The 26,164-nt window shown below is 40.2% G+C and overlaps 2 protein-coding genes across 2 annotated transcripts in view; one reads left to right on the top strand and one right to left on the bottom strand.

Annotated features, from left to right (window-relative positions):
- Window positions 1-3,690, top strand: part of LOC124115881 — a 73,439-nt gene extending 69,749 nt beyond the window's left edge. Inside the window, exon 3 of the mRNA XM_046477041.2 lies at window positions 2,366-3,690. Coding sequence (XP_046332997.1) covers window positions 2,366-2,635 — 270 coding nt within the window. The 3' untranslated portion in view covers window positions 2,636-3,690. The remainder of the gene's footprint in view (window positions 1-2,365) is intronic.
- An 8,904-nt stretch (window positions 3,691-12,594) lies between these two features.
- LOC125371655 overlaps window positions 12,595-26,164 on the bottom strand; it is a 31,944-nt gene continuing 18,374 nt past the window's right edge. The window contains exon 3 of the mRNA XM_048385845.1: window positions 12,595-14,269. Coding sequence (XP_048241802.1) covers window positions 13,768-14,269 — 502 coding nt within the window. The 3' untranslated portion in view covers window positions 12,595-13,767. The remainder of the gene's footprint in view (window positions 14,270-26,164) is intronic.

The raw sequence follows: 26,164 nt of genomic DNA, 5'->3' as shown, positions 1-26,164 counted from the left end.
TGGCGAAGGGTATTCCTTAAATCGACATGCACTTGTTTGTCAGATGTCAGCTATGACCTTTGAACAAATCACTGTGTTCAATCCTTTTTTTTTGTGAAATTATGCCTTGGGGGTCAGATTATCGCCTTCATAAGACGTAGCGATGTTTGTGAACCGCCCTGCTCCTGTGTCAGCTGTCTGTCAATACAGAGTGAGTGAGTGAGTGAGTGAGTGAGTGAGTGAGTGAGTGAATGAGTGAGTGAGTGAGTGATTGAGTGAGTGAGTGAGTGAGTGAGTGAGTGAGTGAGTGAGTTAAGATTTAACGTCACATCGGCAGTATTTCAGCCATATCGTGACGAGAAGTACATTATTATTACATTTATACTACTCAAAACAAGTTAAAGAACGCCCACAATTGAAAGGCTGTGTGTTGCGATACCCACCAGCCAAGACAGATTTACTGTAGTCTTATGGAAAATGTGGGTGTTCTTTAACTTCTTTTGAGTAGTATATTTAGACAATACAAAACGCTGTCAACGATGGACAGTACAATAACTAGAATATAACAGAGTCTCTATCAATACAGAAGGCGCACTCAGCGGCAATGTTTTATCATTTTAAAGTGCGTTCAAAGCTTTGATGTATCTTCAATAATTATAAAAATGTTCAATATTTGTCAAATGGCCAATTCCTTTCCACTAATTATACGCCTGAACTAGAAATAAAAGAAACCAGTTGCACCATCTCATCTGTTCCATTGTCACATCTATGCATAAAGAGTCGGAGTGACAAGATCTCTCCACAAGTCTGTATGACAACAGGGATGACTTCAACTGTCCAACAATTAACTTTCTCTGTATGTCGAGCAATATTCCTGCCGCTCCAGCCCTTGGTGTCGACATTTCATAACCTTTGATGCAATCGATCATGCTCTTGCAATAAAGATTTCAAAGCGCGTCGTGCGACACATACGTTGTTTGTTCAAGGTTACAACATGCAAGGCCTCAGTAGAGCTTTCAAACGTTTTATGTGAAGGACATTTGCAAATTTGATTTTGATTTTGTCATTAGTGACAGAGAGATGTCCGAAGCAATTTCCTGTTTCGACTTGTACCATATTTACCCGTGTTTTTCCAAGTGAACACTTGACTTGCCTTTGCATGTGTTTATAACGGGTGAGAGTGAGTGAGTGAGTATGGTTTGACGCCGCTTTTAGCAATATTCCGGCAATATCACGGCGGGGCACACCAGAAATGGGCTTCACACATTGTACCCATGTCGGGAATCGAACCCGGGTCTTCTGCGTGACGAGCGAACGCTTTAACCACTAGGCTACCCGACCGCCCCTGTTTATAACGGGTGCCACCGGTGGGGCTTGATACGCTCACCTTTTCACGAACACCTGGTATCATTACTATTAAAAAGTGATTCATAAACACAGGGTCATGGAATGGGTTTTGACGCTATTATTTCACACATTTGACACTTATTTTGTAATATGTAATATGTCTTAGAAACCTTAAGGACAATGTTACTGAGGACATGCCGCCAGCCAGGATATGCTATGTGTATGGATATTTTAATTATTATTATTTACAGATTAAAATTAAAAATGCAGCAAAGAGGGTTTGGGTGATCCTGGCACAGTCAGGCTGGTTAGGCTCATCATCAGCTCAGGGCCCTTGCCCCCTCTACACGCAGCCCAGACAGCGAATGGGACTTCTCCCAGGAAGCGCTGCCTAGTCAAACCCACACAGAAATTTTCGGAGAATGTGAAGACTCCCCAACACTACAGCCTTTTGCATTACACTGATTGTCAGAAGGGCTGTATTCCTGGTAGCAAACCCGGGTACTCTCCCTGTGTCAGTCAACAGATTGGGAGGTACCAAACCTGAGGCACCGAGAACAATGGGGCGTCGATCAACTTGGTACTTGGATGCAAGCGCGACATTTCGAAAGCGAGCTCCGCACATTTGCCATGTTTTTCAAAAAGGACAAGATCAGGTGTGTTGGCCTGGATACGTCTAAGACTGTGTATGGGCCTATTCCAAAGTATTTATCATTTTCCATGACGCCCGCTACATATTCCGGGTCGTACCATCCCTGGACCTCTGTGTCAAAACCACAAGCATGGCGAAGACGGTAATAAAATGATCGAGCTACACTATAATGTCGTTTAAGATACTGTGTTTGTGCCAAAGCTGGGCATCCACTGACAATGTGTTGGACAGTCTCATTCAATTCATTACATAAGCTACATTTCATATTTACATTTTGATGCAAAATCACACGTTGACGGTTTCGAGTGGGAAGTAATTATTATCATCATCCTCATCATCATCATCAAAACGTTACTGGATGCTAAGTTGTATTTTTCTGATTTTCAGAAGGTGATTTTCGCGATGTACAGCCCGACAGACAACGTCAAGTACACGTCGACAGTTCGAAGCTGTGCCGGTGAATGTTATTCTCACGACGACTTCGAGAACTGCACAGACGATCAGTACAACACCCGAGGTTGCGTCACCAAGACGTGTTGTGATAACCAGGACTTCTGTAATACGGCGAATACGTACCGTACGTACAGTACGTGGGTAACAGCTTGCGTACTCACCTCCGTGGCCTTCTCTATTCATGCAGTGATGCCATTGCGATGACTGACGTGAACATATGGAAACTTGTGTCAGTTTAGGTGTGAAGTCATCAAGGAATGACGTCACCAAGCGTCGTGGCTAAAGTGTACTGTGTTACAAAAAAATGAAAAGGGAGGAAACTTTGAGGTCATCTTTAAGTGTGTTGATTTCAAGTGTCTTAAATACATCTAAAAAGAGCACTTAACGAAATTGTGTTTGGAAGATGGTCAGGTGTTTTATACTCGGGACTCGTTGGAGGAATATTCCGAAAAATGACTTTAATTTTAATTGCATGGTTGATCGCTCCCATACCTCGTTATTTTAGACGTTAAGTAAGTCTCAAATTGTTTGATGAAAGCTTCAAGGATAATAAATTATAATAAAGAAGACTAAAATTGGAATTTTTAGGAGGATACTTTGCTGCAATAGAAAATCAGCGTTGCAATAAAGTACCGTATTTCCTCTAATAAGCAACAGGCGTTATATTTCGTTAACAAGAACCGTCAGTTAGTACAGGTCCGGCGCTTATTAGTTTAGGATTACGGTGTTATATGAACTATCGGTGATGACTGGGAAGTGCTAAGTAGAGACCATTAAATGTTATTTGTATCGGTACCATGACCAGTCACTGCAATCAATTGATACGCTCCCGACGCTGTAAGAGGTTGGATTTGTTGGTTTGTTTGTTTGTTGTTTAATGCCGCACTCAGTAATATTCTAGCCATATGACGGCGGCCTGTACATAATAGAGCCTGGACCAGACAATACCGTGATTAATATTGTGTGCAACGATCTACGATGACATGCAATCAACCAAGTCACCGGACCTGACCAGCTGATCCATGTCATCGACTCTTACGACCAGCATAGGTTGCTAGGGGTACCATTGCTAATCCAGAATCCCCATGAGGCTTAATAGACCGGGTTTTGGTTTGCATCAGAATCGGCTCTTGTTAGGGGCTGGCGCTTGAAAAAAAATCCCGGCTTTTATTTGAGACACCCGTACACATTGTCAGCATGTCAAAACAAGACGCCAGTCAAGAGACCATTATGGACAATTCTGCCTCATCTTCAAACACATGGTTATCCCTTTGATCCGGACCCTCGTTAATCCAGGCCCTCAGTAATCCGGACCCTCATTAATCTGTACCCATGATACTTAAACCGCACACGAACGGCTATTTTCTTCTTTACGTCCCAACCGGACGATTTACTTGGAGGGGATATTTCCAGGTTAACGTTGTTGCACTGTTTACGTTTTCAACATCCACACTTGATGTTCTCAGTGTTTTTTTTCTACATTGAAGTTGTCTTGCAGTTTTATTTCAATCCTTGTACACATGTTCAGTTCGATAATAAATGTGAATGATGGATTATAAAACATGTATCTTATTTCTAGACTGTACATTTATGTATAATATGTCGTACTGTGAATTGTGACAGTTGTCTTATTTGTGGCTGAAATCAACAATGAAGTCTCATGGGACATCATATTAGTAATGACGTCATATATGATGCTATCTATGTTCCCGGCAATCACCGGGTGGACTCCATATTAGCGTCGTGGCAAAACGCAACATGACGTAAGAGTGAGTGAGTGAGTTTGGTTTTACGCCACTTTTAGCAATATACTAGCAATATCACGGCGGGGGACACCAGAAATGGGCTTCACACATTGTACCCATGTCGGGAATCGAACCCGGGTCTTCGGCGTGACGAGCGAACGCTTTAACCACTAGGCTACCACCCGACCGCCCACATGACGTAAGACGTTACCCTGACATCAATACTGAAATGATTCCTTTTGACTTTGTTTTATGTCAAATTGTAGATATCTTCCTTCTATAAAGAGATTCGTCCTTAAGGCTTGCCAGCAACCCGAGTTCGAATATTATATTGACAGCAAGATGGCTATAATTGTTTTGATCTTATTTTCGAGAATATAATTGATCTAAATATTTCATTTCTTTCAAATGAGAATTTTGTAGAGATGTACAATTTTGTGTCTTCTTTGAATACAACGAAAAATATAATGAAATTCGTCGACTATAGCTTCTGTACAGGGTCACGCTGAAGACCCGGGTTCGATTCCCGACATGGTTACAATGTGTGAAGCCCATTTCTGCTGTCCCCCGCCGTGATATTGCTGGAATATTGCTTAAAGCGGCGTAAAACCATATTCACACACTCACTCACATATTGTACAAGATTCCGATTAGTAATTATGTACCTGCGCCACTTTGGGCTTACCTCCAAATCAACCTGACATTTCGTGGTAAAACTAAAATACGGTTCAACTCGGCGTTAAGCAGTAAACACGCTGTTTACAAAACCGTCCTATTTGCTAACATTTCACTTTGCGGAGAGATCTGGTGGTGAAGGGGCTCCAGTGAGATTATGTATCACTACTCCAGTGTTGCTCCGGTCATAATGTCGTTGGCGCAATAAGCCAGTGGATCTGAGTGCATTTGGTATTTGAGGGATTTAGGGCTCAGGACATTGTGGTTTACTACTTAACTAACTGAACCTTTCGGCACTCAAGATCTTAACTATACCAAGGGTCAATATGTGTTCAAGGATTACGATGATAATATTTATAGAAAATCTATCCTTCTCGTTACTCAAAATATTTCGTATATCTGGTACCTGTACAGTACGTTTTTGATCCAAATAAATGTTATTTATGAATTACTTTATACAGATTAAATTAAAAAATGATGCAAAGAGGGTTTGGGTGATCCTGGCACAGTCAGGCTGGTTAGGCTATCCGCCCTGACTGCGAATTGGACTTCTCCCAGGAAGCGCTGCCTAGTGGAACCCACCCAGAACTTTTCGGAGAATGTGAAGACTCCCCAACACAGCAGCCTTCTCCATAACCTAGATTGCCAGTGTTCCTGGTAGCAGTATTCCTGGTAGCAAACCCGGTACTCTCCCAATGTCAGTCAACAGATTGGGAGGTACCAAACCCAAGGCACCGGAAACAGTGGGGAGTCAGACAACTTGGTACTTTGGATGCAAGCGTGACATTTCGAAAGGGAGGTCCGTATAATTGCCATGTTTTTCCTGAATCTTGTCAATTATATTAGTGTCAAAAGGGACAGACAATTCAATTACATAAATGATTTCAATGGATTTCATCAAAAATGATCAGGTTTGTTGGCCTGGATAGGCCTGACGCTGCACACGGGACTATTCAAAATACCTTTGCATTTATCATTTTCCATGATGCGCTCTTCGCTCTCTGGGTCCTACTGTGGATGGATAAGGGAACGGGCCCTATGTATTAATCACATCAGTAACTATAACCAGGATTATATCATACTGTACAAGAATGGTGATCAACTATGTTTGGCTTTTTTATATAACATTCATTTTACCGTGTTTACTATTCCCATGAACTACAATTGGAATAGGGGCACGGGTGGCCAAGTCGTCTAAGGCGCCGCGATTCGCTGTTCAAAGTTGCGTCCCTTGGGCACGCCAGAAACCTATGATTGTGGATTCGAATCCTGGTTCGCCCCGATTATGTTATTGGTACACTCGGTATATACACACGGAACACGTGAGGATAGAATTAAACCGGTCTTTACATGCAAAGTGTGCGCTGTTTTGTGTGTTTATTCCGAACGTCTTTTGTCACTTGTGCCATTGCATGCTCACTATTCAACACACACGTATCAACATATCCTAGAAAACACTAGTTTTTATGAAACTCCGATGTAATGCCTGGAGATTAAGACATATTCTTGAACTGAAATTAGGTCACACATTGCAAAGATGAGTGCAATTGATGTGTTTGTTACTGAAAGTATATACGTCAATTATACTTCAAGAATATACGGGTGGCCCAGTCGTCTAAGGCGCCGCAATTCCCTGTTCCGAGTTGCGTTTCATGGGTACGCCAGAAATCTATTATTGTGGGTTCGAATCCCGGTTCGCCCCAGTTTTGTTTCTAGGTTTGTCAGCATCCTCCCCGTTCTCGTTGGTTTGACCAAAGGCGGTAAACGTCAAAGACCTGTGTCATTTTGCCTGTCCTACCTGACACGCCATGATATTACTGGAATACTGTTAAAAGCGGCGTTAAACCAACTCACTCACTCATTCACTCAACTATGCACAAAAGCTTTACAAGTATGCTTAAAGTTCGAAGACGTATTACAAACACGCCTGGTAATACGCAGAATACATACGTTCATAAACCACAGCAATGAGATTTGTTTATTATGACAGATAAATAACATTACTTTGCGCTAGCCAATGGGTTTTAGTGTCAACGCCTATTCACATGATAGCTTCATTCATGTTCTGTTTTAGCATAGCTCTCTAATAATCCTCATGGAAAAACTGAGGCGGTCGGGTAGCCTATGGTTAAAGCGTTGCCTCGTCACGCCGAAGACCCGGGTTCGATTCCCGACATGGGTACAATGTGTGAAGCCCATTTCTGGTGTCCCCCGCCGTGATATTGCTGAAATATTGCTTAAAGCGGCGTAAAACCATACTTACTCATGGAAAAATTCGTAGTTCATGTAAGACTACCACTTGCAGTTACGTACGTGTACTGCTTTTGAAAATATTTATTGCAAATGTGCTTATGGTAGAACCTGGATGTTTTTATTACATAACAAGGGTTAATATTATAGAGTGGTATTAAGTAATCAGATATATTGACAAGATTCAAGTTACAAGTGTGCTGTACATGAATGTAATAAAGATGTACTTTTTTGCAATTACGTGTTTGTTATAACATACCGTAGAATAAGATGCTTTGCAAATGACACACTCTCCGTGTGCTCAGATTGGACGCTGGTTCCACATCGACTGCCGAGCCAATGAAAGCATACACTTAAAAAAAATTGGATTTTTCTAAAACACTCACAAACGTTATAATATCACAACGTCACTAAGCTAAATAATAAAAACGACAAAACCCTTTCCACAGCCTCCAGAAATCTCTGGTAAAAGCAGAAGCGATCGTAGATTCCGACTGTATCATGGCTGTATTATGAATCACTATACACAAGTGATGATACCAGGTGTTCGCGAAGTGGTCAGCGCATCCTGTCGCACAGGTGGTACTCGCACAAACACATGCAAAGGAGCGCACAGTCGCTGAAATGCTGTTAACTTAAGGTTCAAACACAACCCGTATCAAATACATGACCATCCATTTCGTGTTTGTTTCATTTTAAGCCACCATCAAACATGCGAGTATACTGCCTTTCACCAGCAGTTTGCATCACCTTAACCAGCGCCAAAACAGAAACAAAGAGGCGTAAAGTCTTAAAAAAGTGAAATGTCAAATAATAGAAAAACAACTGTCACAGCTCGTCGTTGCACTTGAAGGTGTTATTTGGCTACAGGTCAAGGCTACATAAAGGAAATATTTCTCGGGTATCGGTGCGTTAAATTAAACCTGTGCCTTGGCCCTTTATTTCTAATATCTATTTATATATATGTGGGTGTGGGTGTGTGTGGATGTGTGTGTGTGTGTGTGTGTGTGTGTGTGTGTGTGTGTGTGTGTGTGTGTGTGTGTGTGTGTGTGTGTGTGTGTGTGGATGTGTGTGGATGTGTGTGTGTGTGGATGTGTGTGTGGATGTGTGGGTGTGTGTGTGGGGGTGTGTGTGGATGTGTGTGTGTGTGTGTGTGGATGTGTGTGTGGATGTGTGTGTGTGTGGATGTGTGTGTGGGTGATTACGAGAAAGTGTTATCCCAAATATAACATATGTTACATGTGGTTATATAGTTACATTAGACAAGACAGAGGCTTACATCGTATATTCAGTGCTCCTGTCATCCGTTCACAAACACTTTATCTTGAGGATGGTTATATTGTTACAGGAGGCACGGCATAGACCTCAGCATTGTATGTTTATCGTATATCTATCGTACATTGCAATTACTCACAGTCGGGTATGGAGCAGTATATAGTGAACAATTCCAAAGTAAGTACACGATGACAATTTAACGTCATCCCCAGACTCCACAACATCAGCAGCTAATGTGGCATCTAAACAAGAGCACCTGGCACCGCTAATAAGATGACGTTTTTCAGATTCAGGATAAATGTGCACGAGACAAGGGAGACAATCAATAGAGTGGTAAGTGCCGATCGTAATCTATACTATGGAGGTAACGATTTTGTGTCACGTGACGCTGACAAGGATAGGCTTGCATTTACACCTCCACGTTTATGTAAATTGCAAAGAGGGACACATGCACAAAATATTTTTCTCATCTGTGTCTCCCTGTAACGGTGCAGTGGTTGCGACATTATACTTGAGCTGGTCAGTGCTGTGAGTGAGTGAGTGCGTGAGTGAGTGGATGAGTGAGTGAGTGAGTGAGTGAATGAGTGGGTGAGTTTACAAAGCGCTCTTAGCGCAAACAATGTAGCAATTCATATAATTTTACATCAGACTTACGACTAAGCATAACAATCAAACGATATTAAAGATATCAAAGATAATAACAAAAGTAAAATGCACCAGCGCAGAACATAACTCCAGTCGGAACGGTGTACAATCAAATTATATTCTCAGCTCCCTGGGGAATATATCATCATTCCGTTCATACATCCACTTATCAAATTTCGAGTACTTGTCGCATACTCCATGTAATGACGCGTCAATAACGTCAAGTTACTCAGCGTTTTCACTTCAAACACTCGAGAGAGAGCCGCGTTCTCCTCCAGCGCGCTGAAGGCTACACCAGAAGCAACGATACTATCTACAAGACATTCTCCCTGATTATCGCACTTCGCGACAAATAGCCTCCAGTCTTGTCTTTGATCCTACCCCGACATGTTCACCTGCCGCTTGGGATAAAATATAAGGTTACCATGGTTACACACAGATTATTGTCATTGATTTCGATTTGGGATGGGAACGTAAGGCAGATTGTCACTTAAGGTGACAATATTCACATAAAAAATTTAAAAGTGTGTTTTCCCCTGTCAAGGTTTGTTTTGAATACTCTAACCGGGGCGACACTTTGAAACCCCACGTCGACTGTTGTCCGTGGTGGTAACTGACATTGTGATATAGGGTTGGCATTAAACATGCAACAGGATGGCTTGACGACTTAACATGTCATTGACACAACTAAATGTTACCGTGGACATTATACATTTATGCCATCAATCGTTTTTCAGTCGGGAGAAAAGAACCGTGGATGATCTGCAGAAAAGTCGGCGTATACAGTAAAACCTTTGTAGTCTGGACAACGTTAATCCGGACACCTGTCTTCCGGGCGATTATTATCATATAGTGCGATGCTGATCCTCGATGGTTTAGTAATTGTATGATAAATACAATTAACTACGGGTAAACGAACACGCTTATAACGAACTGACGGATATAACGAACTAACCTTTTAGTCCCGAGTATTGGCTGTAGCTATGTTGTATATATGCTTATAACGAATTACGGTTATGACGAACTAAAATGAGTAGTCCCTTTGAGTTCGGTATAACCGTAGTTTACTGTACATGGTTATAAATACATATCCCTCTTGTTCTTTCCCTCTCTCTACATTTAACAATATGAGTTTACTTCTTAATAAATAAAAGTCACAAAATCCCTTCCACAGCCACAAGGAAGCCAATTTATGATTCCAACTATATCATGAGAATGTGTTTATGAATCAGTATCAAAAAGTGATGGTACCAGGTGTTCGCGAAACGAGAGGTACCGATCACAAACACATGCAAAGGCAAGTCAAATTTTCACCCGAAAAAGCACTGGGCGTATGGTATAATTCAAAATTGGGAATTGCATCGGAGATCCCTTTTGCCACTGATGCGCCACATATCTCTACCATTAAACCTTTTGAAAGCTTTACCGGGGCCTTGATTGTTGTAACCTAAATTTAGATCAAACATCTTGTCAGCAAGAGTCGTATAAAAGCTCTTTGAATTCTCCGTAGAGAGAGCACGCTCGACTGAACCTCAAGAGTTGTGAAATGTGGACGCCTAAGGCTGGCGCTGCAGGTGTATTGCTGGACATTAAGGGAAAGATCTATATTCGCAATGTTATGTATAAATAATTTAAGCGGCGGTTGAAACTGTTATAAATAATTTTAGTAATTGTCAGCGTCAGCAAAGGCATTGAACTGCTGGTAAAAAAGAGTAAGTGCTGTCGTGACCAGGTTTGAACCGCAGCTGACGGAAACGACGGAGCTGTAGGAAGGTAGGGTTATCCGCCTTTGTCGTAACAACATGAACAGGCTTGATCATTTGAGAAGTTTCTGGAAGAAAGGTTCTAATTCATAGGATGGTTGAACAAGGACGTGTTCAAACTGGTTTGAAAGTTGTATTTACCTATACAGACGCGTCTCACTCCAGGGCGATTTAAGACCTGGTGTGTTTTTAATCTTCTTGCAAGGTTGTTACCTATTTGGAAACACCGGATTCCTGCCAGCTTCCACAACTATTCTGGATTCAAGAACGGAGACAGACCTCTTTCGTTTACATTCAACAGTGACATTTGTTCTGAAGATCCGTCAGTGCACTTACAATATTATTAGGCCTGATACGTATTACTGATGCACGAGTTTGGTCCATTGTATTGCCTTTCGATTGTAAACCTAAAATGTATGTTTAAGTATCTTTTGCTGATTATTCCCAGATCTTGTGTGGTCAGTTACTCGGTGTTAACCTCGGGGTTTCAATATGGAAATCACCTCGTGACAGCAGATATCAACAGAATCTTTGTGCGTTGTTGTTCCATCTGCATCACGTGGCTGGGTACACTCGTCATCACTCGCCCCTTTCCGTAACCTGCAAGAAGACTCGTCCCCCTATCTATGGATGCATTCGTCACCACTCGCCCCTTTCCGTAACCTGCAAGAAGACTCGTCCCCCTATCTATGGATGCATTCGTCACCACTCGCCCCTTTCCGCAACCTGCAAGAAGACTCGTCCCCCTATCTATGGATGCATTCGTCACCACTCGCCCCTTTCCGTAACCTGCAAGAAGACTCGTCCCCCTATCTATGGATGCATTCGTCACCACTCGCCCCTTTCCGTAACCTGCAAGAAGACTCGTCCCCCTATCTATGGATGCATTCGTCACCACTCGCCCCTTTCCGTAACCTGCAAGAAGACTCGTCCCCCTATCTATGGATGCATTCGTCACCACTCGCCCCTTTCCGTAACCTGCAAGAAGACTCGTCCCCCTATCTATGGATGCATACGTCACCACTCGCCCCTTTCCGTAACCTGCAAGAAGACTCGTCCCCCTATCTATGGATCTTATGTAGGAAATACGACAAACCAATCAGAATGCGCTTTCAAGTTCGTCGTCAAAGAATCCCTCAGATTTTTTTTGATTTTACATATGTCTTGCATCTTAAAATATACCCAAGACACAGTTAAATGTGTTCAATCATACTGCATAATTCCGCACATCCCGGTGTGCTTTTAATTGCATCTGAAATATATATATAAAAATACACGTGAACCATTTCGCAACGAGTTGACAATTGTTTTAGGTATGCCCGTTTGCGCTAAGACGGAACCCGGTCGCAAAAATCGACATGAGAGGGTCGCGAGTCGCTATTCGGCTTGTCCCGGAACAACACGAGTTGGTCACGAATGCGCTTGGTACTGTCCATGGACTGACCACTCTGGAGCTAAGTACCATTTATTGAATGGAAATTTAATGTTTAAGATAGCAGCGACGTTGGTGATGAAATTCATGCACTTTTCTGAAGTAGGTATTGTAATATCTATAAATTTCTTTTGTCACCTAGATGTTATCACAACAAGCCAAATGTGCTAAAATTCCACAGTTTGTTTAATAGTACAAAAAAATGTGTTAAACAAATTATCTAGGTTTTGTTCAATCATAATGCAAACACATCCTGCAAAAAAAATCCTCTGAGCAAATAATGTGAGTGAGTTGGGGTTGACGCCGCTTTTAACAGTATTCCAGTTTTATCACGGCGTGTCAGCTTGATGTGTGAGGAAAGCCCGAAGTGATGCAGGTTTTAGACGTTTACCACTTTGGTGAAACCCCTAACGATGCTGATACGAATCCACGATCATAGGTTTCTGGCGTATCCAAGGGACGCAACTCTACACTCTACACTTGCGGCGCCTTAGACGACGTTTAACCACATGAGTCGCTCAGTTCAATTTTATTACATTTATTATTTTAATTTTCCAAACACTTCTACTTCTACCTAACGTCAATTTAAACAAAATGAAATCAACGGGACTTTAACGATTGCTGGATGTCGGGACTGCTTACATTAAAAATGGAAAATAACACTCAAGATGCAAGACCGGAATCGGGATTAACATTTAACATTCACGATGAGGCAAATTTTTCGGGCACTGGGGAACAAGAACGCTCTTTGCTTTTTTTTCATTTGTTGTAAGTCAATGATAAGAAAATAACCCTTCGCCACACAAATCACTTTTAAAGGACTATCATTTCACACACCATGCATGCATATCCAGTCTAACGTTTGTAACGAGTTAATCTCTCCATCAATGCAAGTCTGTAACATGGTGAGGTCTCCATGGCGTGATAGTTGCAGTTTCAGTTTCAGACGCAACCACAGTTTCATGACGTTCAATATTCAAGTCTAATATTTAAAGGTGCTTCACAACACTGTGTCTCGATCAAGGCTGCACATCTTGTAATGTTTTCAAACGTACACAGTTAGCATGTGTTTCATTAGGTTATCCGCTGGTGCTGACGTGTCCCCAAGTCTTCCCATGTGGTGTGTGAACATTGCTAAGTCACAGTGTATTCTAGATGTTTGATCCTCAAGTTGTCTGGTATTATGTTTAGTCAATGTTGAGTCATAGTGCATTCTTCATGTTTGATCAACTTGATAGTTTACCAAGTGTTGATTTTGAGCACAGTTAATTCGGAATGTTTGACCAGATCTATGCCAGTAACATACGATAGTCGGCCCGAATCCCGATTTGTCCTGATAATATTCCTAGGTTAGCATCACCATCACCGTGCTCATTGGTTTCACAAGAGTGATAACCGTCTAAGACCTGCATTACCTCTGGCATTTCTCCCACATCAAACTGACACGATATAACTGAAATTCAAACAGGCGTTAAACCCAATTCACTCATTCAAATCAAACTTTCGGCTTAGCGATCGAGTCAATTATAATCGGCAAGTCCTCGTGATGCTTTAATCCTCCGTTTCCTCCGGTTCCTCTTCCTCTTGTATAGGAAGTTTAATGGAAACAGAACGCCTCTTCCCTTTGTTAAATACAGGGGCTTCATCTTCCGAACTAGTTTGGCTCTTTATCGGGTGAAACCTTTTAACCATTGATGCATTGGCACTGAATCTGACAGTACTGTGTCTGCGCATGACGATGTTTTCCGGCACAGACCTGACAACTTCCGGTCGATGGTCCAGACTCCATACCCTCTCCACGGCTGGGGATGTTTCCTTCTTCTCAACGAGTTTCCGCCTCTGAAGACTCTTCATCTCAACGACTCTGTTGTCAACAAGGAACGTCCAGACCTGGCTCTTTTTGTCCTTGACCTTTGGCGCCATTTTGTAAAAGCGCCTTCTGTCTCTGAGGATCACGTGGCTGCTCTTAACATCTCTTACCACGCTTCTCTTGAAAGCGTCCCAATCCGTCTGCTCTTTATAGGACCTTATAAGCACGTCGTCAGTGGGATATCTGTTAAGAAGGAAAATTTAATCATGAATATACCTGGATAATAATAATAATATTAATATTAATATTAATAATAATAATAATAATAATAATAATAATAATTTTCTGTCCCTTTTGACACTAATGTGATTGACAACATTGAGGAAAAACATGGCAAATATGCGGACTTGCATCCCAAGTACCAAGTTGTCCGACTCCCCATTGTTCTCGGTGCTTTAGGTTCCGTACCTCCCTATCTGTTGACTGACATCGGGAGAGTACCCGGGTTTCCTACCAGCAATACAGCCCTTCTGCCAATCTGGGTAATACAGAAGGCTGCGGTGTTGGGGAGTCTTCACATTCTCCGATAAGTTGTGGGTGGGTTCGATTAGGCAGCAAGTCCCATTCGCTGTCTGGACTGCGTGTAGAGGGGGCAAGGGAACTGAGCTGATGATGAGTATAACCAGCCTGACTGTGCCAGGATCACCCAAACCCTCTTTGCTGATTTTTTAAAATTTTAATGTGTATGTAATATATAATTATAATATATTATATATAGTAGAAGAAGAAGAAGAAGAAGAAGAAGAAGAAGAAGTAGAAAAAATGTATTTTGTTTAACTCTGCATTATTCAAGACTCTTGCTAGAACTTCTTCTCATTCACACTGATATTTTGTGCCAACATTCGCGTACCTTCTCTCACAGAATGATGCCTGGTTGCATTTGCTCTATGCAGAAAAAAACGAGCATTGCAGGAAGAATTAAATTATTGATGCTGTTATATCCCGCATCGTTCACTGTTCCCAAATTGAATCGAGGCGTTCGCCACATGAGGATATCAGTGGAAGGAATGCAGATTAAAATGAAACCCAATTTATGGAGCATTGTTCAAAAGAAACACGATAGTCTTGCCAGAGTTCAATAAACCTAAATACAACAAACGCTGGACGACTAATGCACCGTGACACTCTTTCAACTTGCGTAACAAACGGTTCTTCTCAGGAATTCGATACCAATAACTATGGAAACACCGTAAATGTCATCGATTCGTTACACAAGGAAGTCGTTAGATTTCCTTAAGAGCCCGACCGTATCCGACCGCAGCCTTTTTAAAACGTCTTTGTTTAATGAAGTCGTTAAACAGCCTCTTTTGACGTTTTCCCTCGAATAGGTACCACTGCCTTCCTATTGATTCCATCCGTGCTTCTTTTCGGATTGGTACTGGCGTGTGGTAATTGTAAATGAACTAAAAGTGACATCTGCTGGAAAGACGATAATGAATTAACAAGCCTCTCCTTACATTTCGATTTTCTTCAGCGGTCGATTAAAAGGTGGTCGTGATTCTAATTTTGCTTGCGATGGGAGAATCCTTACAACGACCTTACAGGGTTCAACAGTGAGAGTTCCACTTGTAATGTCAAAATTAAACGTTACAGATGTTTCTCCGTCAGTCGCCACAAATTGCCCTAAACACGTCCCATTTTAATTCTGGAAACCCAAAAGTCCAGAAACTCTACGCTCTTTGCCCAGTCTCGGTTACAGGTATTTACAAAATTAAACATGCCGTTTTCATGGGAACATACCAAGGAAGAAAAAATGAAAAAAAAATTGTTTAAAAACTCAATATTTAGACTATGTCGCCTATGGGCCTGCCCATGGGCGAAGTCTGGCCCATGGGCCTGCCCATGGGCGAAGTCTGGCCCATGGGTAGGCCCATGGGCGAGAATATGTTCCTTTACTTAAAACTCATGTTTTTGTTTCGCAAATACATTTAATGTATTCATTCAAGTATCATGACACAAAATTTAATTCATTTTAACTTAATTCAACGATTTTATAACGATATTGAAATATTTCGCCCATGGGCGAGAAAAAGGTTTGGCCCATGGGCGAGAATATGTTCCTGTACTTAAAACTCATGATTTTGTTTCGCAAATACATTAAATGTATTTATTGAAGTATCATGACACAAAATTTAACTCATTTTAACTTAATTCAACGATTTTATAGCGATATTGAAATATTTCGCCCATGGGCGAGAAAAAGGTTTGGCCCATGGGTAGGCCCATGGGCAGGCCAATGGGTAGGCCCATGGGCAGGCCCATGGGCGAGAATATGTTCCTTTACTTAAAACTCATGTTTTTGTTTCGCAAATACATTTAATGTATTCATTTAAGTATCATGACACAAAATTTAACTCTTTTTAACTTAATTCAACGATTTTATAGCGATATTGAAATATTTCGCCCATGGGCGAGAAAAAGGTCTGGCCCATGGGCGAGAATATGTTCCTTTACTTAAAACTCATGTTTTTGTTTCGCAAATACATTTAATGTATTCATTCAAGTATCATGACACAAAATTTAATTCATTTTAACTTAATTCAACGATTTTATAACGATATTGAAATATTTCGCCCATGGGCGAGAAAAAGGTTTGGCCCATGGGCGAGAATATGTTCCTGTACTTAAAACTCATGATTTTGTTTCGCAAATACATTAAATGTATTTATTGAAGTATCATGACACAAAATTTAACTCATTTTAACTTAATTCAACGATTTTATAGCGATATTGAAATATTTCGCCCATGGGCGAGAAAAAGGTTTGGCCCATGGGTAGGCCCATGGGCAGGCCCATGGGCGAGAATATGTTCCTTTACTTTAAACTCATTTTTTTGTTTCGCGAATACATTAAATGTATTTATTTAAGTATCATGACACAAAATTTCACTCATTTTAACTTAATTCAACGATTTTATAGCGATATTGAAATATTTCGCCCACGGGCGAGAAAAGGGTTTGGCCCATGGGCGAGAATATTTTCCTTTACTTAAAACTTATGTTTTTGTTTCGCAAATACATGCAGGTGTTCTTACTATTTTCATGGCACATAATGTAACTCAATTTTACTCAATTCAGCTATTTTACAGATTTATTGAAATATTTCGCCCATGGGCGAGAAAAGGTTTTGCCTGCGAAATCCTTGATTATTATATCATGCCAGAGTTCTGAAATTCAGTGACAATGCTGTTGGACAGTAGAATCTGATTGACGCATTGTGCAGAACCTGTTTGACACTATGGGTTCCAGGACCACTAACACTCTGAGCTGAAAAAGTTTGGTCCTAACCGCACCCAACATCTTTAATGAACCCGGCCTTATCTCTCAAAACGTTTTGGCAGTTTATCATACGAATTCATGTGCGTGTACAACATTAAATTTTAGTTAGTTTCTATTTCATTTCCCATTTTATGACCCGTTGATACATCCCACTGTGCAATTACGTGACAGGTACGCGTGCGCGTATTTTAATGGAAAGAAACTATTCGTCTTTTATTGCATAACGTTTGGCTGAATATCTTACATTCTAACGAAATCTCGAAATAATTATTTAATTACAAGCAGTGTCGAACTGACCAGTAGGAATTATGTTTCAATGCGATTGAGGAAAACGTGAGTGAATATTGTGACACTAAAGCAACTTTTAACTGCATTGTCACTTTTGGTATGAAAATGGTAATAGTTAAGAAAAACTTAACAGCCTTCTTATGATAATTCTCATATTCTCATTAGTACGTTGTGTCTAATTACAGTGTCGGCCTTATTTACCGGTGATTCTACAATACTTGCTGTTGGTCAATTACAATCTGCCACACCACGCGTGAATAAACAGTTATGCAGGTGTTGCTGTGGGCAAATACCTAGCCTGTACATGTATATTTTTGTGGATACATGTATTACATATTTTCGTTGATATGTGGATATATTAAGCACCAAGACACAAAAAGTTTATGAAAGATGAATTTGTGCCTTGATATATATATTCAACGCGAACGAAGCTTGTATTTTCTCCGCGATCCTGATGTGTATCATCGTTTAATTGGTCATTCATTAAAAGTATGCTGTGAGGCGATATCAAAGGAGCCGCTCAATATACACGGTGTCGTCCGTTTCGCGTGAACTACCACCCTACCCTGTCAGTAAGAGTTATGTAATCGGTACACAAATATATTTGGTGCGATGTCAGTGTGGAAGGAGTTTGAATTACGTCCGCCAGTGGCCACAGAAAGTATAGTACCAATCAACAAAGCCAATGCCGTACTAATAACCTAGCTAGTGACTCGCGTAACAACGGCTGTCAATATGTCTGCTACATCTACCATACCATCATCCCTGTCACAACTGGCGTATTAACGGCTTATTCAAAATATTAATTGTAGAAATGTCGTTACCAGTCTAACGTACGTCGTATTCAGTCCTCAACTGGATGTTACATTCCTTATATCAGTTAACAGCCCTGTTTGTGAAAATATTTACTAGACATAAGATTTAAAGACTAATAAAATCAATTGTAAGACCGCATAGACCATAAAACCGAATAAAATATGTCTTGGTATCATCTCTTGTGTATTAGATGATGGCAATGACCGGAAATGTTATAACGTTAGATTAAGAAGGAGAAACATTAAAGTGTTTTACAATACTTGGAAACATGAGCAATAAGATGTAGCAACATAAACATGCATGGAATAGGGAAAAAGGATGAAAACAAATTGAAAAGGATTTTAATACAAAATTATCGAACTAAATAACTTGCCTGAACAGAAGGGGTACCCAAACTTGTTTGACAGTTATTCGTGTGTTGTAGACTGTCGAATGGGACTCATGTGTGTACGTAGGGTACGCATATCTATTGCAAGTTTTAGTACTCATACACTTTCTCTTTTTGTGTTTTGTTTGTTTGTTAGTTGTATAACGCCACACTTAGCAATATTTCAGCTGTATGACGGCGGTCTGTAAATAATCGAGTCTGGACCAGACAATCCAGTGATTGACATCATGTGCATCGATCCACCAATTGGGATACGATGACGTGCATCAACCAAGTCAGCGAGCCTGACCACCCGATCCCGGTAGTCGCTTCTTACGACAAGCGCTGTCGCCCTTTTACGCCAAGAATGGTTTGTTGAAGATCTTCACGGGTCTATTGAATGCAGGGATTTGTGTAAAGTCATTCAGACAGCATACAATGCCAACTAAAAAATTATACTCAGTGTCTCCGCAAAGTAATATGGTACGGTACTTAGAGTACATGTGAGATTATACTCAGATTAGGGAGATGTTTTATCCATATAACGTGTTATTATTCTACCTAACAATGTATTTAATGAAATGAATGCAAAACAAACTCAACGGCTAAAAGGTTTCATTGAAAAAACTACCCCTAGTCTTGACTAATAAAACAACTGCAACCCGACACAGATTAAACGCAACTTACAAACACAATCATAATCTGGTTAGTCTGTATCACTCAACGAGGCCGCTTACTTTGCCCACAGTATGAAAGTATTGGGCAGTTCAGTAATTAGGAGCCAAAACCAGGCAGGTACGCTGGTCACACTTGACTGGTCTGACTGATGATTAGGTCGTCTGACAATTGTGAGTGAACCATAGCAAGAAGTATCTGCGAAACTATTTGCTCCTTTTATGGGACCGATTAGTTTTATGACCATGGGCCTCGGCACAAGCGTGGTGTTGGAAGACAAGTTATACATGTACATCCGATATGGTGACTGTTTTTCGCTATTCATATTCTAAATACATTCATAATACCACAACATTTTAGTACTCCTTGAAACTTTACAATCACTTCAATATGTACAATAGATTGAACGAGAACACTTGATATATTGCAGATTATTAAATCATTGTCTCTATTATCAGCCGCTACGTTTGTATCGTTTGCATTGTACAAAGAAATATTTTATCTGTCCTTTTGCAGATTTAGCCTCAGAATGTGCTCATTCGAATTAGGAACGAAAATAATTGCTTATCATGAGTATATATGATACAGTTAAAAGTTACTTGTACACTGTAGACGTATTCACTTTAAAGTCGCATACGACCTTCGTGAGCGAGTTGAATGATCCAGGTTAATTGGAACGAAGTCTAGAGAGGGTTATAAAGTTTTGTATTTGGTTATGTGCAGGTTTGTTAAATATATTTTTTTAAATTCCTTTTATTTCAATATGTAAAAACATAACTATGCGCTTAAAAACAGAGCTGACTTGATGGGAGATAGCCACCTCAGATTGTCTGTTGGACACGGTTTAACCTTACTGTGTCCTCACCCTGGTTGTTGTTACCGTTGTTATAAGGGATTAAGAGCTACGGCTCATTGCATTTTTGGTTACAGTCTGTATCCCTAAAGTGGACATGTGCAGGTGAACTCTGTTCAATTAGTATATGAAATGCCCCAAAATGTGAACTCCAGACAATAATAACCTGAGGGTAAATCCACGTGCGTCTGCCTTTCCCCTCGTTCACCTTCGAAATCCTTGATTATTATATCATGCCAGAGTTCTGAAATTCAGTGACAATGTTGCTGAACAGTATAATCTGATGGACGTTTTGTGCAGAACCTGTTTGACACTATGGGTTCCAGGACCACTAACACTCTGAGCTGAAAAAGTTTGGTCCTAACCGCACCCAACATCTACAAGTTTGTAAGCTTGTAGACATCATTAAGAAGTAATTAACAGTCCCATGCTGAGACCTTTCTCAAAATTCAGGCCGGTGGCAGGCTGCCAACAAAGAGAAGAAAATATCGAAACCCCGAAACAATGAACTTACGACCGGCAGAAAACAACTCCAGTTGAGTATGCCGATGCTGTATCTCAGCCGTGTTGGCCTGAAAATTTAAACATGCTAATTAAATCCAAAATCGTATAATTATTTTTAATAGAAACCGTATCTTAATTTGTTCTTGCACTGTATCATATCGTGTATTTCATCTGTATATGTGTAATGTGTATATGTATCAATGACTACACTTATACCGCATATTCTGCAACAGACTATAATTAATCACCTTATTATTGTCTCTCCATTTACCATGGCTGACTGCACTAATGCCCTTTTAACAGTGGACACCGATATCAGTATACATGTAGGCTTTTTGTTCAGAAAGGAATATGCAGGAAATTATATGTAACAATTAACTGTGTACTAATTACATGTTTGAATGTTATCAGTTTTACGTTCTGAGATACAGTGATGTAAGCATCTTCTAAAATCTTCTAAAAATATAATAAAATACAAAACTCTCTGCCGTAATTTTTTGTGGAAATCATTCGATCAAGTAAAAAATGACTGCGTGACAAGACGAATCAACTATTTATACCCGATAAAAGAAACTGCCGTATTTTAGGAACAGTGCTATAACAAGACATTTGAAATTTCTAACAAGCAGATACATTAGAGACAGTGACTAGACAACAGGTACGTAATCCGTATCAATCAAAGGTGTAAAAAAACTGAAAATCATATCTGTCGGAGACCTACCAAATTACCAAGTTTTATCATTACTATATTTATTACAATGCAAATACTTTAGTGTTACATTTTTTAGAGGAGAGGGCATACACACAAGTATATTGCGTCCGTGTGTGAATGCAGGTTGTACTTGGTATCTCAGTTCTCAGTTTCATACCGGTTGTATAACTGAATTTGTATATGGAACCATGCGTACAGCATGACAATTACTTGCTATTCGTCAGTTTACAACACACATAACACGGTCAAACAATTTTAGGCACCGCTTTTGCGAGTTATGTAGTACAATAATGTTTTATTAAAATCTATTTCAATTTGTTTTCACCATTTTCCCTATTGACAGTCGTTGTTACGTGCGTCACTAGGTAATTAGTACGGATTGACCTTGTTTATTGTTTCTATACTTTGAGGATTTCTGTGACAACTGGCGGACGTAATTCAAACTCCTTCCGCACTGACACCGCATCAAATATATTTGTGTACCGATTACATAACTCTAATGGACAGGGTGGGGTGGTAGTTCACCGGACGACACTGTGTATATTGGGCGGCTCCTTTGATATCTCCTCCCAACATACGTTTATTGAATGACCCCATTACACGACGATACACATCTCGATGAATATATCAAGGCACTAATTCATCTTTCATAAACATTTTTTTGTCTTTGTGCTTAATATATCCACATATCAACGAACATTTGTAAAACATGTATCCTAAAAAAAATAAACATTTTCAGGCTAGGTATTTGCCCACAGCAACACCTGCATAACTGTTTATTCACGCGTGGTGTGGTAGATCGTAATTGACCGAGAGCAGGTATTGTAGAATCACCTGTAAATAAGGCCGACACTGTAATTAGATACAACGTACTAATGAGAATTATCATAAGAAGGCTGTTGTTTTTTCTGAACTGTTACCATTTTCATACCAAAAGTGACAATGCAGTTAAAAGTTGCTTTAGTGTCACAATATTCACTCACGTTTTCCTCAATCGCATTGAAACATAATTCCCACTGGTCAGTTCGAAACCGCATGTAATTAAAAAATTATTTCGAGAATTCATTAGAATCTAAGATATTCAGCCAAACGTTATGCAATAAAAGACGAATAGTTTTTTTCATTAAAATACGCGCACGCGTACCTGTATATTGCATACCTGGTGTCACGTAATTGCCCAGTGTGATGTATCAACGGGACATTAAATGGGAAATGAAATAGAAACTAACTAAAATTTAATGTTGTGGAAAATAACTCCAATGAATTGGAGTACACGCACATGAATTCGTATGATAAACTGTCAAAACGTTTTGAGAGGTAAGGCCGGGTTCATTAAAGATCGCTACAATATGTAAAACAGGTGAAATTTGTAGAACTAAAGGAAACATCCAACCAAATGCCCTTTTTAAATAGTAATGTAATGATATAATATAAAGTATATTTCACATGATACAATATACTTTGCAAACAGTTAGTTGATGCTTGAAAGGGACTGACGAAAACATGGGCGAAATATTTTAATAACGCCGTAAAATAGTTGAATTAAGTAAAAATTAGTTAAATTTTGTGTCATGATACTAGAATAAATACATTTAATGTATTTGCGTTACAAAAACATGAGTTTTGAGTAAAGGAACATATACTCGCCCATGGGCCAAACCTTTTTCTCGCCCATGGGCGAAATATTTCAATATCGCTATAAAATCGTTGAATTAAGTTAAAAAGAGTTAAATTTTGTGTCATGATACTTGAATGAATACATTAAATGTATTTGCGAAACAAAAACATGAGTTTTAAGTAAAGGAACATATTCTCGCCCATGGGCCTGCCCATGGGCCTACCCATGGGCCAAACCTTTTTCTCGCCCATGGGCGAAATATTTCAATATCGCTATAAAATCGTTGAATTAAGTTAAAATGAGTTAAATTTTGTGTCATGATACTTGAATGAATACATTAAATGTATTTGCGAAACAAAAACATGAGTTTTAAGTAAAGGAACATATTCTCGCCCATGGGCCTACCCATGGGCCTACCCATGGGCCAAACCTTTTTCTCGCCCATGGGCGAAATATTTTAATAACGCCGTAAAATAGTTGAATTAAGTTAAAATGAGTTAAATTTTGTGTCATGATACTTGAATGAATACATTAAATGTATTTGCGAAACAAAAATATGAGTTTTAAGTAAAGGAACATATTCTCGCCCATGGGCCTACCCATGGGCCAAACCTTTTTCTCGCCCATGGGCGAAATATTTCAATATCGCTATAAAATCGTTGAATTAAGTTAAAATGAGTTTAATTTTGTGTCATGATACTTGAATGAATACATTAAATGTATTTGCGAAACAAAAACATGAGTTTTAAGTAAAGGAACATATTCTCGCCCATGGGCCAAACCTTTTTCTCGCCCATGGGCGAAATATTTCAATATCGTTATAAAATCGTTGAATTAAGTTAAAATGAATTAAATTTTGTGTCATGATACTTGAATGAATACATTAAATGTATTTGCGAAACAAAAACATGAGTTTTAAGTAAAGGAACATATTCTCGCCCATGGGCCTGCCCATGGGCCTACCCATGGGCCAGACTTCGCCCATGGGCAGGCCCATGGGCGACATAGTCTAAATATTGAGTTTTTAAACAATTTTTTTTTCATTTTTTCTTCCTTGGTATGTTCCCATGAAAACGGCATGTTTAATTTTGTAAATACCTTTAACCGAGACTGGGCAAAGAGCGTAGAGTTTCTGGACTTTTGGGTTTCCAGAATTAAAATGGGACGTGTTCCTAGCATTTTGCCTCTGTTCGTATTGTGCTGTGTGACTCCAGACGGGCAGGATACCCTCACCTTGTCGCGAACACCTGGCGTCATCACTAGTTGATAGTGAGTGAGTGAGTTGGGTGTGACGCCGCTTTTAACATCATTCCAGTTCTATCACGGCGTGTCAGCTTAATGTGGGAGGAAAGCCCGAAGTGACGCAGGACAAGACTTTATTTTGGCCATCGGTTAATATAGTTCACGATATATATATAGGTATTTGTTAACAATATATGCTTATATGATACTAATATTCGTTTAATAGGCACATAAGTAAAATGTACAGATACAAGTGAGTGAGTGAGTTGGGTTTAACGCTGCTTTTAACAATATTCCAGTTATATCGCGGCGTGTCAGCTTAATGTGGGAGGAAAGCCCGAAGTGATGCAGGTCTCAGACGTTTACCACTTCAGTGAAACCCACGAGCATGGGTATGGTGCTGACAAACCTAGAAACACAATCGGGGCGAACCGGGATTCGAACCTACAATCATAGGTTTCTGGCGTGCCCAAGGGACGCAACTCTGCACATCGAATCGCGGCGCCTTAGACGACTGGTGATTCATACCACTGTAAAGGGTAAAAAGGTCATCTTTGCACTTAACATAATCCATCCTTCACAACCAATAAGAACTGCAAACGATTAGGGGGCAGCATCCACTTTGATGCAAGGCTAAGGGTCGCCATGTACATTGTATATACATTCTCCATTCTAACCTAGAAGTGAGGGTTGGCTTATAGTTTAGGCGTGGCAAAATTCTATGATCGTGAGTTCGAATCCCGGTTCGCCTTGACCAGTGTGTACACGATGTTTGGTATTCAAGTCTTCCCATATCGTTTTGCAACAATACTTAATCACAGTGAAATCACGATGTTTTACTAGATGAGTGTCAGAAACCTTTGATCTTGGGTTCGAATCCCGGTTCGCCGTAATTATGCTAGGGGGTTTGTCACTACCCGTGCTCGTTAGTTTGCCTAAAAACCTGCATCACTTTGGGTTTTCCTTCCACATGAGGCTGAAACGACAGGATATTGCTGAAATATTGTTGAAAGTGTCATTAGACCCCAATCTCTCACTCCTGACTTTGATCATTGTAATTATATCAATCTGATTTTTGTTTGACCTCATTTACATGGTTAAACATGCACACATTTCATGTGTTCAGAATCAAGACTTTTCGCGAACACCTGGTGTCATCACTGATTTGTAGTGATCCTTTCAAATAATTTTCAATGGAATCTGTTTCGGCAGATAATCGAGACTGATTATACCCTACCGTAGACGTTTGCTATTTACAGACTGGCACAGAACACGAAACACGACACCACAATCTATCGGGAACCGATATTCCAAATCCATCTTAACGTCACTGGAGCGCACTGATAAGCGAAGATGCAGGGTCCTCTTGACATCATCCTCCTCCACTTCATGATGTCCATCACAAAGAAAGGATATGGGTTACTCAAACAACGTACTCACAGCATACGCCGTATCAGAACCGAGCAGCGCTGGGCAGTAATATGTTGATCGGGGAATAGCATACAGGATCAGTAGTACGGAAACGCGCCCGGGTCATAAAGTCAAGTAAGGAGGTGGCTTTGCGGGGCTGAGTGAAACGGTAATGAGGGAAATTAGATAGGATTTGACTGAATATCGGCATGGAGGGAAGGTTCGAGATGGTTGATTGTTTATAACATGGAAGAGTAAGATGAGAATAATCAAATAAATTAGTCTGTGTTGTTAGGATGTTTTTGTTCCATTCCT

This window comes from Haliotis rufescens, unplaced genomic scaffold (assembly GCF_023055435.1).
Source record: "Haliotis rufescens isolate VD_foot unplaced genomic scaffold, xgHalRufe1.0.p SCAF_10, whole genome shotgun sequence".
NCBI lineage: Eukaryota > Metazoa > Mollusca > Gastropoda > Lepetellida > Haliotidae > Haliotis > Haliotis rufescens.
Note: the sequence above shows the minus strand (reverse complement) of the source record. Positions and strands in the feature narration are given on the sequence as shown.